The sequence below is a fragment of the Eufriesea mexicana genome, unplaced genomic scaffold, assembly GCF_001483705.2.
Source record: "Eufriesea mexicana isolate 0111107269 unplaced genomic scaffold, ASM148370v2 scaffold2087, whole genome shotgun sequence".
Classification (NCBI taxonomy): domain Eukaryota; kingdom Metazoa; phylum Arthropoda; class Insecta; order Hymenoptera; family Apidae; genus Eufriesea; species Eufriesea mexicana.
The window spans coordinates 863,679-879,324 of NW_016910162.1; the positions used below are offsets into that span (position 1 = coordinate 863,679).

Consider the following 15,646-nt stretch of genomic DNA (forward strand, 5'->3'; position numbering starts at 1 on the left):
ATAAAATATATTTAAAATAACGTGAAACATATATTTTATATGTTTATGAAAATATATGCAATATTTATTATATATTATTAATTATTATTATCGTATAATATTATATTATATTATGGGGGTTGTCCCACGTAAGTTAAACACGATTTTTCAAGTACTTGCGATGATCTGACGAAAAAATGTTTTAGACAAAAGTTGCTCTGTTTTTCGTGTTCTATACAATTACGAAAAAAAGTTTTTTAAAAATATTGTTTTCCAAAAATTGTCAAGGTCACATTCGATTTTTTCAAATAGCACTTTATATTTTTGACCTGATGTTATTATTGCTTATATCTATACGAATTCAACGACCTAGCATACCATGACCTTTGCATGATCCTGAAGGCATCGAAATGGAAAGTGTAACAGAAAATGACAATCAGCATGAATGATAATAATTTGCGTTTATTATTAAGCCATGTTAACACGTATATTTGAATTTTCCAAAAAACCAGTCTTTTTTTATTTAATAGTCAATTTACTAAATCGATGATAAAAAAAATAAGAAAATTTTTGGCCAATTTCTATAAAATAATTCGGTCCTCAATGAGCCTCCTATTAGTGCAATAATTATTATTAATTAATATTCTTATTATATTTGCGTCGTTAGAGCTCTAATAAATTCGTTGACGAACAATAAAGATTGGTGCTTGAATAAAATTACATATCACATTATCACATAAATTGTATTACTATTGGCAACGCTACTCTTCTTATGAGAAAAGATAGATATAGGATAATATAGAAAAGAATAATAATTTTTCTGCTCTAGACAATTATTCGAAATGTTTCCGACAAAATGGAATGAAGTGAAAGTGGATTAATAGAGAAATAAAAAATTTTGGAATGGTAAAACAGGTATCAAAGGAGGAACGGCAGATTACAAGAGCGGATCTGCGCGCATCAAGGAAGGTTGCTAATAAACAGACCGCATAATACGGCCAGCCGTGGTCAAATCTGCGGAGTAGAAGCCTACCTTAAACCAGCTGATCCCCGCACAGTGACGACGCTAGGACAGGGCACCTTAATGAAAACTGTACGTCCCTGGATTAAGGTGGCCACTGGTCAGCCTTCGGTTCTCCTAGGTATGACCTGTCTTATGCAACCTAGGGGTAGACCCTATGGCAACCAGCGTATTAGATGGAAGTTTAGGGCATTAATACCTAATATCGTGCCACCGGCAGTAAATCCTTTGTTGGTCATCTTACTCAGAGACTTAGCACCTTACATCAACGAGCACTGATAACATCCTGTATCAGTTTATGATTTAATATGTAAGTCGATCAACGTGTCCGCGAGGAAGAAGTCGCTGTTGTATATTGGAAACAGTCTGAAACAAGATTCCATATTTCAGTTGGTGGAAATATGTAGAATACTTGTGAAAATAATATGAGAATTCGAAGGTTGGTACATGGTGGTATAGGTTAGGTTTGTTCTTTTACAGTGGATACGCCATTTTAGTGATTTCAGTATGGTATTCAAGTCGAGTACTTGTGAAAATAATATGAGAATTCGAAGCTTGGTAGATGGTGGTATAGGCTAGGTTTGTATTTTTACAGTAGATACGTTAATTTAGTGATTTCAGTATAGTTTAGTATAGTATTCGAGTACTTGTGAAAATAGTATGAGAATTCGACGATAGTGGTATAATGGTATAGGTTAGGTTTGTTTTTCTTCAGTAGATACGCTATTTTAGTGATTTGAGTATAGTATTCAAATCGACTATTCGTGAAAATAATATGAGAATTCGAAGCTTGATAGATGATGGTATAGGTTAGGTTTGTTTTTTTATAGCAGATACGTTAATTTAGTAATTTGAGTATAGCATAGTATAGTATTCGAGTACTTGTGGAAATAGTATGAGAAGTCAACGATAGTGGTATAATGGTATAGGTTAGGTTTGTATTTTTACAGTAGATACGTTAATTTAGTGATTTCAGTATAGTTTAGTATAGTATTCGAGTACTTGTGAAAATAGTATGAGAATCCGACGATAGTGGTATAATGGTATAGGTTAGGTTTGTTTTTTTTCAGTAGATACGCTATTTTAGTGATTTGAGTATAGTATTCAAATCGAGTACTCGTGAAAATAATATGAGAATTCGAAGCTTGATAGATGATGGTATAGGTTAGGTTTGTTTTTTTTATAGCAGATACGTTATTTTAGTAATTTGAGTATAGCATAGTATAGTATTCGAGTACTTGTGAAAATAGTATGAGAAGTCGATGATATTTTAATAATTTGAGTATAGCATAGTATAGTATTCGAGTACTTGTGAAAATAGTATGAGAAGTCGATGATAGTGGTATAATGGTATAGGTTAGGTTCGTTTTTTTTTACATTAAATACACTATTTTAGTGATTTTAGTATAGTATTCAAATATAATTGTTCAAATATATCTTACATAACCTATTTGTGTCTTAAAGTATAATTTTTGTATGAAATTAGAAATTTGGAAATGAAAATTAATCAATTTCTACATTGTTAGTTGTTTGTAAATATTAGAATTATTATTGGTATTTTACATATACTATGTTTTTGAGAATAATGTGAATTCGAAGGTTCGTAGATGCTAGTATAGGTTAGGTTTCTTCTTTGTACGTTAAATACTGTTTATAACATTCAATATAATTTTTCAAATATTATATTTCGCATAACCTAGTGCATAATTATAATGGAATTATCATCACTTCATAATAAATGTCATTTATTATTATTCATAAGGAATAAATAATATGTAATATAATAGTAATTAATATTAGAATATGCTATATTATATTCGTGAAAATAATACGCAAATTTGAAGATTAATAGAAACTGGTATAGGTTAGGTTCGCGACAGTTGCATTTCCCCTTACTTCTCCATTAAAAACGTAATTTTATTGATTTCGCTTTTCATTAAATACTCTTTGAAAGCTTATTTTTTTTAAAATCCATGCACAATTATTCAAGTATTAGGTTCTACCTAACCTATACATTTTTTAAAGTACAACTTTTCTATGAAAATGATTAATGATTGATTAATTCCTCATTGCTCGTCTCCAATAACAGTATTAGAATGTTTATCTACTAATAACAAATATAAGATTCACAAATAATTGTTTTTCGTAAGAATATGAAATTATAATTAACTCTGCTTTCGATTATAATATACGTACGTGCAATGTTCAAAAATTCGTTGAAATTAGTATAGGTTAGGTTCATACATTTACAGGTTATGTTCACACATTCATAAATATAACAATCATACTTCTCATTTGTAAATTGAAATCCCAGTTTCGAAGACTTTGTTGTTAACTATAAATACTCTTTACAAGTTTATTTTTCATACTAATATTCCATACATAACCAAGAAAATTTAAAACTGAAAACAAAAATCGATTAATCCTCCATTAGTCGACTCTAATAATAATATTATAACGATTATTCATTATTATCCATAAGGAACCGATACTTAACCTTTAAACTACACTAGCGCCACTACGCGGAGACATCCGTAACCTTACAAAACGTGTTATCTCATCTCGCCAATAATTATACCAATAAAAGCAAATCTATCATGCCTAATAAATAACCAGTATTTCTAATTTTATTAAAAAATTGGAACAATTATTACGTCGAAAAGCTGGTTGAGTCAAAAAATTCTCGAAATACGATAGGTTAATTATTATAACATACTCGAAAGCAAGATGGAGGCACGAACAGTTCTCGTTTCGTTTTCAATCGAAAGATGTTATGGTATTTTGGTTAATAAGTATTTCGTTGTTCTCCGGATGAAATCGGCGAAGCCAAGTTTCTCTCCTTCTCTTTCTTTAGTTGCTTCCTCTCGTTCTCCATTTCCTCGGTTTCGTAGAAGTCTGGGATTACGACCTGAAGTGGGATAGACTCTGGGACTTAAGTCAGGGTTACACAAGGATCGCAGCTATTGTGCCATCGCCCAGCTCTTATTGTCTCGGGATAGACGAGTGGATCTGCATATGCTTAGCACGAGAGTTAGACTTCTCTCAGCGATCTTCAGCTTCACGAATCATCTGGACCCTCGAATTCAAATCCTGAAATGCGAAAGCGTGTGCCCATTGTCGGTCGAACCGTATAGAGCCGGAACTACCTGGATTGTTCGAGTTGCCTTGTTCTGCATTCTGAATGATCGAGAATTTTTCCTCAAACACTTTCGCATAATAATCGAATGAAAATTTTTCGAGTAGGGTGAATTTCCGTGTACAGACATCGTGATTGATTCGATTTTTATTTAAGTTGCTGTGCTAGTGTTTTGTTTATTTCTTTGGTCTATGGGAAAAATGTGGTTGGTATTTTGGTTAATTAAATTGTTGTTAAATTGTAATTAATTATAGTGTGTTTATGGTGTTTTAAATATATGTGGTTTGAATAGTAACGTGTTTTGAAGAAAAGAAAAAGGAATTCTGTGACAATATAATTTTTAATTATTATAAATAGCATGAAATTATTTAGAATAATAGGTGAAAATGTTATTGAATATATAATAATAATTAATTGAAATAACAAAGTGAATTTTCTTATTATTTTCTTTAATCTATTAAATTTGTTTATTTAATGAGATAAAGTTTGAAACTAGATGTTTATTATAACATAGAATGTCCTCTTTTACAATTATACGATATAAATATTTGTATAAATACTTTTAATTCAATTTTATTTGAAGATTCTTTTTTTCTTTTAGTTTTATTTCTTATTTTATTTATTTGTTTTATTTTTTCCAAATTTTTTTTAAATTTTATACTTGGAATATATTATAAATAATGCAAGAGGAATATAAATTGTAAGATTGGATATTAATTAGTTTATAATTAAATATTTTATTGAATAATGTACTTGTTAATGATGACTTGTATGAGTTAATAAATAAAATGTAACACAGAGGTGTTGAGAAAAGATATCATTTTAATTTCAGGAAAGAATCTTCCAGTGCATTGTGTAGTCGAGACGATTCACAACATCGTAGAAACCCATGTAAGCAACTCTCGTGAAAATTGGCGGAGACCTCAAGTAGAAACGGACTCTTACGTTATCATCCCTGTGGCTATGCCTTTCCAAGTAAGTATTTTTCTGCTTTATATAGAATTAACACTCCACTGTACCAATGTACTGTAAAAAGATAGTAGCCTTTATTTATATAAATTAATATCGTTGAAATTAATGAATATAGTCAATAAATATAGAAACAATCCTTTAATAATAATATAATAATTAAGAAACTGAAAATTTTCTTTATATATAGAATTAAATATTTCATTAAAACAATAAATTATAAATTATGGATACGAAAGGTTATTTAATATAAAATTAATCTTCTAATAATGTTATGTATAGAAATTAAAAAGTAAAGCCCTTTTCTTCTGTACAAATGAAATTTTACAATATTACAATAAATTGTAAATTATATATGCAAAAATTAAATTATAAAAATGAAAACCTTCTCTCCTGTACAAACTTAAACATAATAAAAAGAGTAATAATAAAATTATAAAACATTTATTTGAAGAAATTTAATGAATCCAGTTAAATTAAATACAAAAATAATCTTTTAATAATAATATATTAAAGTAATTGAAAAATTAAAGAATTTTTCTCTTATATAAATAAAATATTTCATTACAACAATAAATTATAAATTATATATACAAAAATTAAATTATAAAACATTTATTTAAAAAAATTTAATGAATCCAGTTATTAAATATAAAAATACACATAAAATTTTACAGTATGACAATAAATTGTAAATTATATACACAAAAATTAAATTATAAAATACTTATTTATTAATAAAGTTAAAGTAATTTTATAAATCTCGTAATTAAATATAAAAATAAACTTGTAATAATAATATATTATAGTAATGAAACACCAAAAACCTTCTCTACTGTACAAACTTAAACACACAATAAATAATAATAATAAAAGTAATAGCTTTTATTAATGAATAAAATTTAACAAGATTAATGAACATATATTTACAGTGAAATAAAATTATATAAAATCCAGTTCTTACATATTATCCTAATCCCAATAAAAATAATATAATAGTCAAAAGATTGAAGACTGAAATTCTTACAATTAAAGCCAATTATATTATAATTTTATAATTTATGTATTATATATAATAATTTTAATAAAATAATAAAATAATAAAATGATACATAATAAAGAATAAAACAAAAATAGTAGCTTTCATTAATAGTCTGGGATACTCTAGCGACTTGATACCAAGTGCCAGAGGAAGCATCGTCATAAGGAACTGGAAGCCTCTGCCGATGGAAAAGGTTGCGGATGGTCCTCTGTTAACCGTGGGCGATATCCTAGCTGAGTTAACATCGGTCGCCACTTTGAAGATCCAAGTGTACAGGTCGAGACCTCCACCGCCTAGTCCAGCAGCCGAAGTTAGAAACAAATTGTTGAGACTATTGTTGCTCCATAGTCACGCTCTTCTCGTCTCAGCTGGCTGCCCCCTGGACGAGGTGAGTGCTGCAATTTTTGACTACCTCTTCTCTATTCTCTTCATCTAATATTGTCAATATAAATGACAAACATGTCAAGTAATTTTATTTACTTTTAATTTTAACTTTATTTATTTTAAATATATTTATTAACTTACTTATTAACTATTCTTAACTATTTCTAACTATTTTTAACTATTTTTAGCTATTCCCATCTATTTTTAACTATTCCCAACTATTTTTAACTATTCTCAACTATTTTTAACTATTTTTAACTATTTTCAACTATTTTTAACTATTTTCAACTATTCTTAATTACTTATTAACATTCTTTTGCAATATTGTCACAGATGTTATTAAACGTTTGTTTTAGTTTTAATTAAATAGTTTTAGACTTTATTTAAAATAGTGCAGTATTTTAAGACACCCAATTTTACTAATTGGATTATAGGTGTATGTTGATTACTGTATTGATATTTGAAGAAGTATTTAAAAAGCTATGAAGAAGGTTTGAAGATTATCTTCTTTATAAAAATATTTGGTTCCCCTTTTTATTGCTTTGTTGAAGACATTTTCCCTATAAAATTAGGTCAGTTTCCAGAATTGGGGTACTTTTGGGAATACTATAGCTTAGGAGTATTACTGAAAAATTTTATGGTTACCAAGCATTGGTATAATTCATAACACTTGAAAGTATAATCAATATGACAATTTCAATTGAAATACAAAATTCAATCAAAAATTGATAAATCACTGATAAGTCACTAATTGAAAATTAATAAGCCACAAAAATAATTGAAATAAACGAAATTGTCAAATAGCAAAAAATTATTTAATACCAAATGTTAATAATACATAGCAATTATTTAAACCACAAATTTCAATAATTCAGAAAACAAATTCTAAAAATTATTAGAATTATAAAAAAATAAAAAACCACAAAAATTAGTAAATTGCAGAAAAATTACGATAAATAATTTTTAAAAAGAGAAAAAGACATCCCCCAACTGTTAAATCCTTCGATACCAATTCTTCAGCACCTTTTCAACAAACGAAGACAATAAAACAAAGAAACAAAGAAAACAAAATGCATTTTATTTTCATATAAAATTCTATAATGACAGCATTATCTGCCAAAAGTTTCCATAACAACAATTATTAATTAACAGGCCTAAATAAATTATTAAACGTTCGCGGGGCTGAAACGAAAATTAACTCGAGATGCAAGAATGAAGAGGAATCGGTGCTTCGAACAAAGATTAAGATCGGGTAACCGCATTAAAGCATTAGGGCACGGAATTTAAGAACGATTCAGGATCAAGCAGCCAAAAGGAACCACGGTGTAAGACCACTTAAAAATGTATAAAATGTAAATCTAACCAGAAAGTGCTTGCCGTTGGGCCACCTAATCTCATTAAGAAGTCCTCCATCTTGTACCCTTGTTCTTCCTTTAAGAACTAGGGGTAATCCTTGCCAGATTCTTGGTCTCGATCCGTTGATCTTCGTTTTAAGTAAATGTTTTCTTGGTTTCGAGGCATCGGGACAAGACTCGCAACCCTCCTTTTTAACATAGATATTAACATTTTGGTTAATTAGGTTGAGTTAATAATTACCTATGCACTACTTTATTCGTTCCTGAGTTTATTTAATTTTTAGGTTAGATTTAGGGTTCTAATAGGCTGAAATTTATTATTATGTTAATCCTTAACACTGACTATTTTTGTTTTTGTGATAATATTAACATTTTGGTTAATTAGATTGAATTAATTATTAGCTATGCGCTACTTGATTTGTTTTTGGGTCGATTTAATTTTTAGGTTAGGTTTAGAGTTCTAATAAGCTGAAATTTATGATTATAATGATACTTAACACTGACAGTTTTTGTTTTTGTGATAACATTAACTTTTTGGTTAATTAGGTTGGGTTAATAATTATCAATAGTGCAATAATAATGTACTACTTGATTTATTTGGGTCTATTTAATTTTTAGGTTATGTTTAGGATTCTGATAAGCTGAAATTTATAGTTATATTAATACTTATTACTGACAGCTTTTGCTCTTGTGCTAACAAGATTTAGATAGGAATTGAGTAATATTTAAAGAAAAATTTGTGGGTGCAAGATACTGATTATATTGATGCAATTTATTATTGCTACTAATAACTGTTAACCAATAGTCAACTAATTACTCTATAAACTAATAGTTAAATACCTGTATATATTTGGACAGTTTAAAGAGTATTTGTTAAAATGTTTTAAAAATTTAAAAAGTTTGTTATGGCAATACTAAAAAATTATATTATTAATATTAATATTAATTAAAAATAGAAAGAAGAAATAGAATAAAAATGTTAATCATAATAACACTAAAAATTATTATAAAAAATATTGACATATCGTAATCTTGAAAACAAAAATAATATTACACTCAGTATAGTTATAAATAGAACGTATCGTTAAAATATCACTTGTTTCATAGAGCAACAAAATAATTCCACCAGATTATCAAAAACTGTTTTGAATACATGGTTCAGCTTTAATCCATGTTATATTGACATTTTTTTCAGTTTTTACATTTAGTAACAATTTACAAATAAAAAAAAAAGAAATAAAATAAAAATGGAGGCATTAATTATACTATGAATGTACTAATCAGAATTTATTATACTATTATACTATACATTATAATACATTCTATGCCTAATATTGGCAATATAATAATATATATCATATATTACAATAATAATATATTATACATTATTCTATTATATATATTCAATTTTTTCTTACACAGACAACATTTTATTACTGAGAAAAAATAAAAAAAAAAATAAATAAAATAAAATTGATTTAATTAATTCTGATTAATACAATTAATGCAATTATTATAGTATTATACTACACATTATAATACATTTTATACCGTATATTGGCAGTATATATTATATATTACAATAATGATATATTATATATTATTTCATCATTATATCGTATATTATACTATCATACATAACCTCAAATGTCACAAACACGAAGTTTACCATCACCCTGAAAATAATACACATTTATCCCAATAAAATGAAAAAATCGTCATCTCAACACCGATTACCATATCCCAAAATACAAATAGCCTAACCACACCCAAACTATCCATACGTATTCATTGCATAGTGAATTGAAAAAAATAAAGATAATCCGCGAGGTTATCCGACAGGTCCACTCGACTTGGTTTGCACGAAGGTCGAAGCACCGCCGAACGATTTCTACGCTTTGGGCATGCCCTTTCCACGGGAACGAAGATCTCATAGCATGTGATAGGATTACCCTTTACTCAACCAAATTCGCAGCCTTCATCAAAAGCCCCCTCGATATCGGAAGAAGAAGGGTGATGGGGGTATGCCACCCCCTTCGGGCGGGCATTATCTAAGTGCACTCTCTTTGAAGATCCTGCTATACTCGCCCATCCCCGAACTTTAATGCCGCTCGCGGTGGTCTATGATTACCAATTTTCCCTGACAGACGTTTCCTGCTCGAGTTTCGGCCCGTCGGCTAATGGCGAACGGCTGTGATGGAGAATCGCCGGCTGGTGCTCATGCGACTTAATCTGCCGATCATTCGGCCAAGACTGTACATTCGCGTTGGGTAACAATGGCGTCCAACCGATTTATGAAGTCTCGACAAATTTGCATGATTAGCTGTCATGCCTGGAATTGCCTCCTCTAACACTTATGTTAGTATTATTGCCACGCGCTAACCGCTGATAGAGCAAGGTCTTCGTATATGATTCGTGGATTCAAGTCAATCGCATATGAGAAGTCGTTTCTTTCGTGTTAGATTGTTCTCTGGGACTTTGTGAATTGATGATGGATATATGGCTGTAGGATATGTGGCGTAGAATGGTAAATCTTGGTGGGAGGTTATGTCACATGAGAAGATTTGGCAAGAGATTATGTAAAATGATAAAGCTTGGCAGTGGAATATGGAATGAAGTGATAGCAGTTTTCAGAGTGGAATACGTGAATGTCAGGATTTGGTAATGGAATATTTGGAATGATAAAATTTTATGGTGTAACGTAGTGAGAAACAAGAGAAATTAGTAGTAGGCTAGTACTTTGCAATAGAATGTGATATTAAATGGAAGTATTTGGCAATTGAGTATATGGGAGAATAAAACTTGGTGGTATAATTTAATATGAAATGATAAGACTTTATTGTGTGACATAACAACACTTAGCAATAGAGAGTTATATCAAGTGGAAAAATTTGGTAATAGAACTTACAAAATAACAAAACTTGGCAACAGAATGTAATTTCACATAACAAAACTTGGGAACATAATATTTGGAATGACATAACTTGGTAATAGAAAAAATCAAATGATAAAACTTGATAATATTATATGTAACATGATGAAATTTGGCAGAAAAAAATCAGCTTGGAAATAGAATGTATGAAATAATAAGTGGCACTAGAATATAATACTGTACCCCAAATTTTAGAAATAGAGTATGGAATAAAATTTGACATTTTATATAAAATGATGAAACTTGACAGAAGAAAATCAGCTTGAAAATAGAATGTATGAAATAATAAGTGAAAGTAGAATATAATAATGTATCCCAAATTTTAGATATCGAATAACATATAAAATGATACAATTTGAAACCTATATAGATAAAATGGTATTAATAAAACAATGTAACCTAACAATAGATTACATGAAACAACAATCTAATTCAATGTATGTGATATATTTAACAATCATATGTAATATAAAATGGCAAAACTTGAAAGTAATATTGATAATAAAGAAAAAAGTAAAAAATAACAAAACTTAGTATCAGAATATAAAAAATTCCTCTTATTTATTAACAATGGGTGAACATACATTGCTCATGTAACGTTGTAAGAAAAATTAAAAGATATGAATGAAGAAATGATACGTTTTGCAGAAAAATAGACAGTTTTTAGGAATTTTTCATCATAATCCATTACAAAAGAGGAAGATATATTCATGCATCTATTTATCAATCCAAACATACACACATATGTATATGAACATAACCTTAGTTTGTTATCCTAACTAGTTAACAATTAGCACATCAAGTTCTCAATATCTTCATCCGCTTCCCCAACGACAATGTAACTAAAAGCAACGCTAATACTTATCAAGAAGCAAAGAACCGTATCAACATAGATAATTTACATGGACATTCCTCCAAAGTGGTGTTAAAAATGATATACACAAACGAGAGACGGCACATCGTAGGAAACTTTAACGGATCTAGAAATCTCTGAATAACAAGCTTAAATCGTTGTCTAATTTTCCCGGTGGTTTTCCTGCTTTGTCTCCGACTGTTAGCCTCTGTATTACGGAAAAGTCTACACTCGAGCCTCGTTGACGATACCATGAATTCGTTCGAGAATATTTGATCAGCTCTTGCGGTGACGATTGATTTACTGCTACCCTGCGGATGATCAGCTGACGCTACTGCGTCATCTGGTAATAATAAATAGGCGTAAATCAGGCCTCGAATTACAGCGCGATGTCGTCAGATAAGCCGGTTGGCCCGTTTTTCTCTTTTTCTTTTCTTCGACGGTGTTTACATGTTTATCAGCCGATTTCTCAAATCTCGTGCCCTGTCAACCGGTACGAGTCTCGGCTGCCTACCTGAGTGATTAAGTGCCGTGTTGTAAAATTCGCCGGATGAGAATTCTAGCGGTTGACAGGTCGTGGATAATAATTGTTCTGCGCCGTATCTGGCGCTACGAAGGTGCCATGGATACGCCACGGATTACCGCGTTATTAGAGTGGCGTCGAGCGCCTTGATCCTCGCGGGCGGAGATATTTGTTCTTGTAAATCATTGTCCAGATAACGCACACGTTTGTCAAACCTCGTACTACTTCCTACGAACTCTAAACTTTTCCATAATCCGGCCCCTTAACGGCATAGGCGTGGAATTACCGCGCGTCAACGATGCCACAGTCGTAACCTAACCTAACCTAACTTAGCCCACCTGAGAGATAGAATATCGTTTAATATAAAAGTATCAGTGATTTTACTGCTGGGTAATTTTCGACATCGAGATGTTTGGCATCCTAATTTGCGACTGATAGATAAAGAAGCATGTTGTCATCTGAATAAAGACGTTGCTGGATCAGGTAGGTTTCCAGGATTGATTTAAATTCTAATTGTGAACTTGAAGTTGAACGATCTGGACTAAGTCGTCGTGCTATTTGCACGTGGCTTATCGTCATTTGGTATTTTAGTTTGGTTAATGATCCGTTGCTTAGTCTTGCAAGTAGTGACTGCGAAGAGTATAATATTTTTGTCGTTAACCTTATCATATTTTGCGAGATTAGCTGGAATATGTGTTCTGCTACATAGGTGACATTATCGTATAGTACAGTGATAAGAAACTATGGTTATTACAGCGATATAATACTATATTGTGCTACATTATCGTTACGATAGACTTATTGCATATTACTTCAAGTACTCGTTAATTAAAAATAGTACTTTGTTTTTATTAAATTTAGGAATCTATTTTTACAACTATTTTTGCAAATTTGATAAGTTATTATAATTTCAAATCTGTAGAATGTATAAGAATTTTAAAAAAATTACTGTTTATGGTTTTTAATATTTTAAGCTAGTATAGTTTGGTTACAGAGTCATTTTATACTAATTTACAAACTCTTGAGTTTATGAAATTTGGAATGAAAAATAATTGGAATATCCTCACTGTAGAATATAGACCACAAATTTTGGAAAATGTTCGTATAAGTGCCTATTCTTTCACAAGATACATTTGTGATGCTTGAAAGATCAATATTATCGTTACTGTAATATAAACTAATTATATATTATTGGAAGTACTCATTAATTAAAAATTTTTGCAAATTTGATAAACTATCATAATTTCAAATTCTCAGAATGTATAAGAATTTTTTAAAAATTACTGTTTATGCTTCTTTATTTCCTTTATATTTTCCTTTAATATGACTAGTGGGATTGTAAGATACAATTATAAGTTGCAGGAATTCTTAAAATTCGTGAAATTTAGAATAAAAAATAATTAAAACATCTTCACTATAGAAATTTAGGAAAAAGTACTTGAAAAGATCTTTCTACCATCAAGTATTTACCATTATTTTCAAAATTATTTTCAAACTCAAATTTTGTAAAAAAGCCAACGATTATAATGCACATAAAACATTTTTTAAATAAAAGATAACTAGGAAAAGAAAATCCCTAAATGAACGAAGACCAACGCAGCACTGATCCAACCCTAAATAAAAATTTTCCCAAAGTACCTTAAAAACACTGTCACGCTCTTTTATTTACCACAAAAAGAAAAAAAAAATCGAAGCTCGGACACAAATTGTGTAAAAAAAAACCAACGATTACAATACGCGAAAGATTTGCTAAATACAAGATAACTAGGGAAAGATGCAAAATTAAAATTCTCCCAAAGTACCTCAAAAATAGTGTTATAATCGTTTATTTACCATAAAAGAAGGATCAAAAGCTCATAGTATTAGTAAAAAGAAATTTTTCCCGATGCTCAAGGAAAATTTATCGTTTAATTTCCAGATGACGTTATTATCATTGTGCAGAGGTGGAAACGATTTATCGGAAGAAACGAAACGAAACTTCGAATCATGGTTGCAACAGCAACAGTTGGGCTTAGGCCTAAATCCTATGGTACCCTCGTCGAACCATCACCAACACCACGCACAGAGCCCTCAGCCGGACGGCGGTGGAACTATCGGTCCGCCAGGTGGTGCTATTGGCCCGCCGCATCCGGCGCTTCTCCAATACTCGCATAAAACTAGGATGAGAACGAGTTTCGATCCCGAACTGGAGTTACCGCGGCTACAGCGATGGTTCGGTGAGAATCAACACCCGTCACGTCAACAGATTCAACACTACGTCTCGGAATTGAATGCCCTAGAGTCTCGGCGAGGCAGGAAGCCCTTGGACGTAAATAACGTTGTCTACTGGTTCAAGAATGCCAGAGCCGCTCAGAAGAGGGCTGAGAACAGGGGTGTCAATGGTTACAGCCCTCCTGGGCTCAGTCCGAGAGGCGCCAGTATTGTCAGCGAAGATTGTACAGACGAGGAAGAGGATTCGAGGAACCAGGTACGTCTAGGGATATCCTAGTGAAATGAATTTTGATAACCTGCTAGGGAGAACCGGCAGCCATATTTATGTCCTAGTTCGTCCTAGTCGAGTTACATACTTTAGAATTTTATTTATGATTAGAGACAACGTATGAATGAAAGTTTTAAAATATTATATTTGTTCAGTTATTAATTATTATACAGTTATTAATATCTTCAATTGTTCAATGTATAGGCTGAGTTATGTGACTTTATCGCTTGAAATTACTTGTAAATTATTTATCATGCTATAAATAAAAGTACATGTATAATGTAACGATCAATTTTGTTGTTATTTTGTTTTTTAATTAAAATATGATAGTCATTTTGAATTTTTGTTTTAACTGTAATAGATAACATTTTGATAATATTAAAACAACTGAGATATATCAAGAACCAATTATTATTAATCCCTTGCACTACGATTTAATTACGAAAAATTCTACATCGAAGAGGTATTTAATTTTAAATAACCACTTGAGTGGATCAAAATTTTCGAAATTCATCGAATTTTATACATAATAAGACAAATTAAATATTCTTATGCTCACAGTTATTAGGGTAGGTTATGACAAGCTAAATTCGACATTGTAGTGAAAAGGGTTAACATCTTTTTATTTTTCAAATTACATAGTCAGATAGTCATATAGTCATATTTCAAAAATACTGAAATAAGAAACTAATTATTACATAATACCCTAACATTTTATATATTTATACTTCGTAATTTTATTCAAACAACTTTTATTCATTTATCATTCAGAAATAAATTTTCTACATAACAAACAGTTTATAAGTAGCTCTGGATACATATAGGAATAATAAATATAGAAATATATAGGAATATAATATAATACAAGAATATATAGGAACATATACAGAAACATATAATATAGGAATATATAGAAATATATAATATAGGAATATATAGAAATATATATAAGAATATACAAGATATATATAGG

The 15,646-nt window shown here is 30.0% G+C and overlaps 1 protein-coding gene across 1 annotated transcript in view; it reads left to right on the forward strand.

Moving 5' to 3' along the window:
* dve (SATB1_N and homeodomain domain-containing protein dve) overlaps positions 1–15,646 on the forward strand; it is a 132,646-nt gene that overhangs the window by 112,972 nt on the left and 4,028 nt on the right. The window contains exons 3-5 of the mRNA XM_017902861.1: positions 4,969–5,115; positions 6,243–6,535; positions 14,113–14,661. Coding sequence (XP_017758350.1) covers positions 4,969–5,115; positions 6,243–6,535; positions 14,113–14,661 — 989 coding nt within the window. The remainder of the gene's footprint in view (positions 1–4,968; positions 5,116–6,242; positions 6,536–14,112; positions 14,662–15,646) is intronic.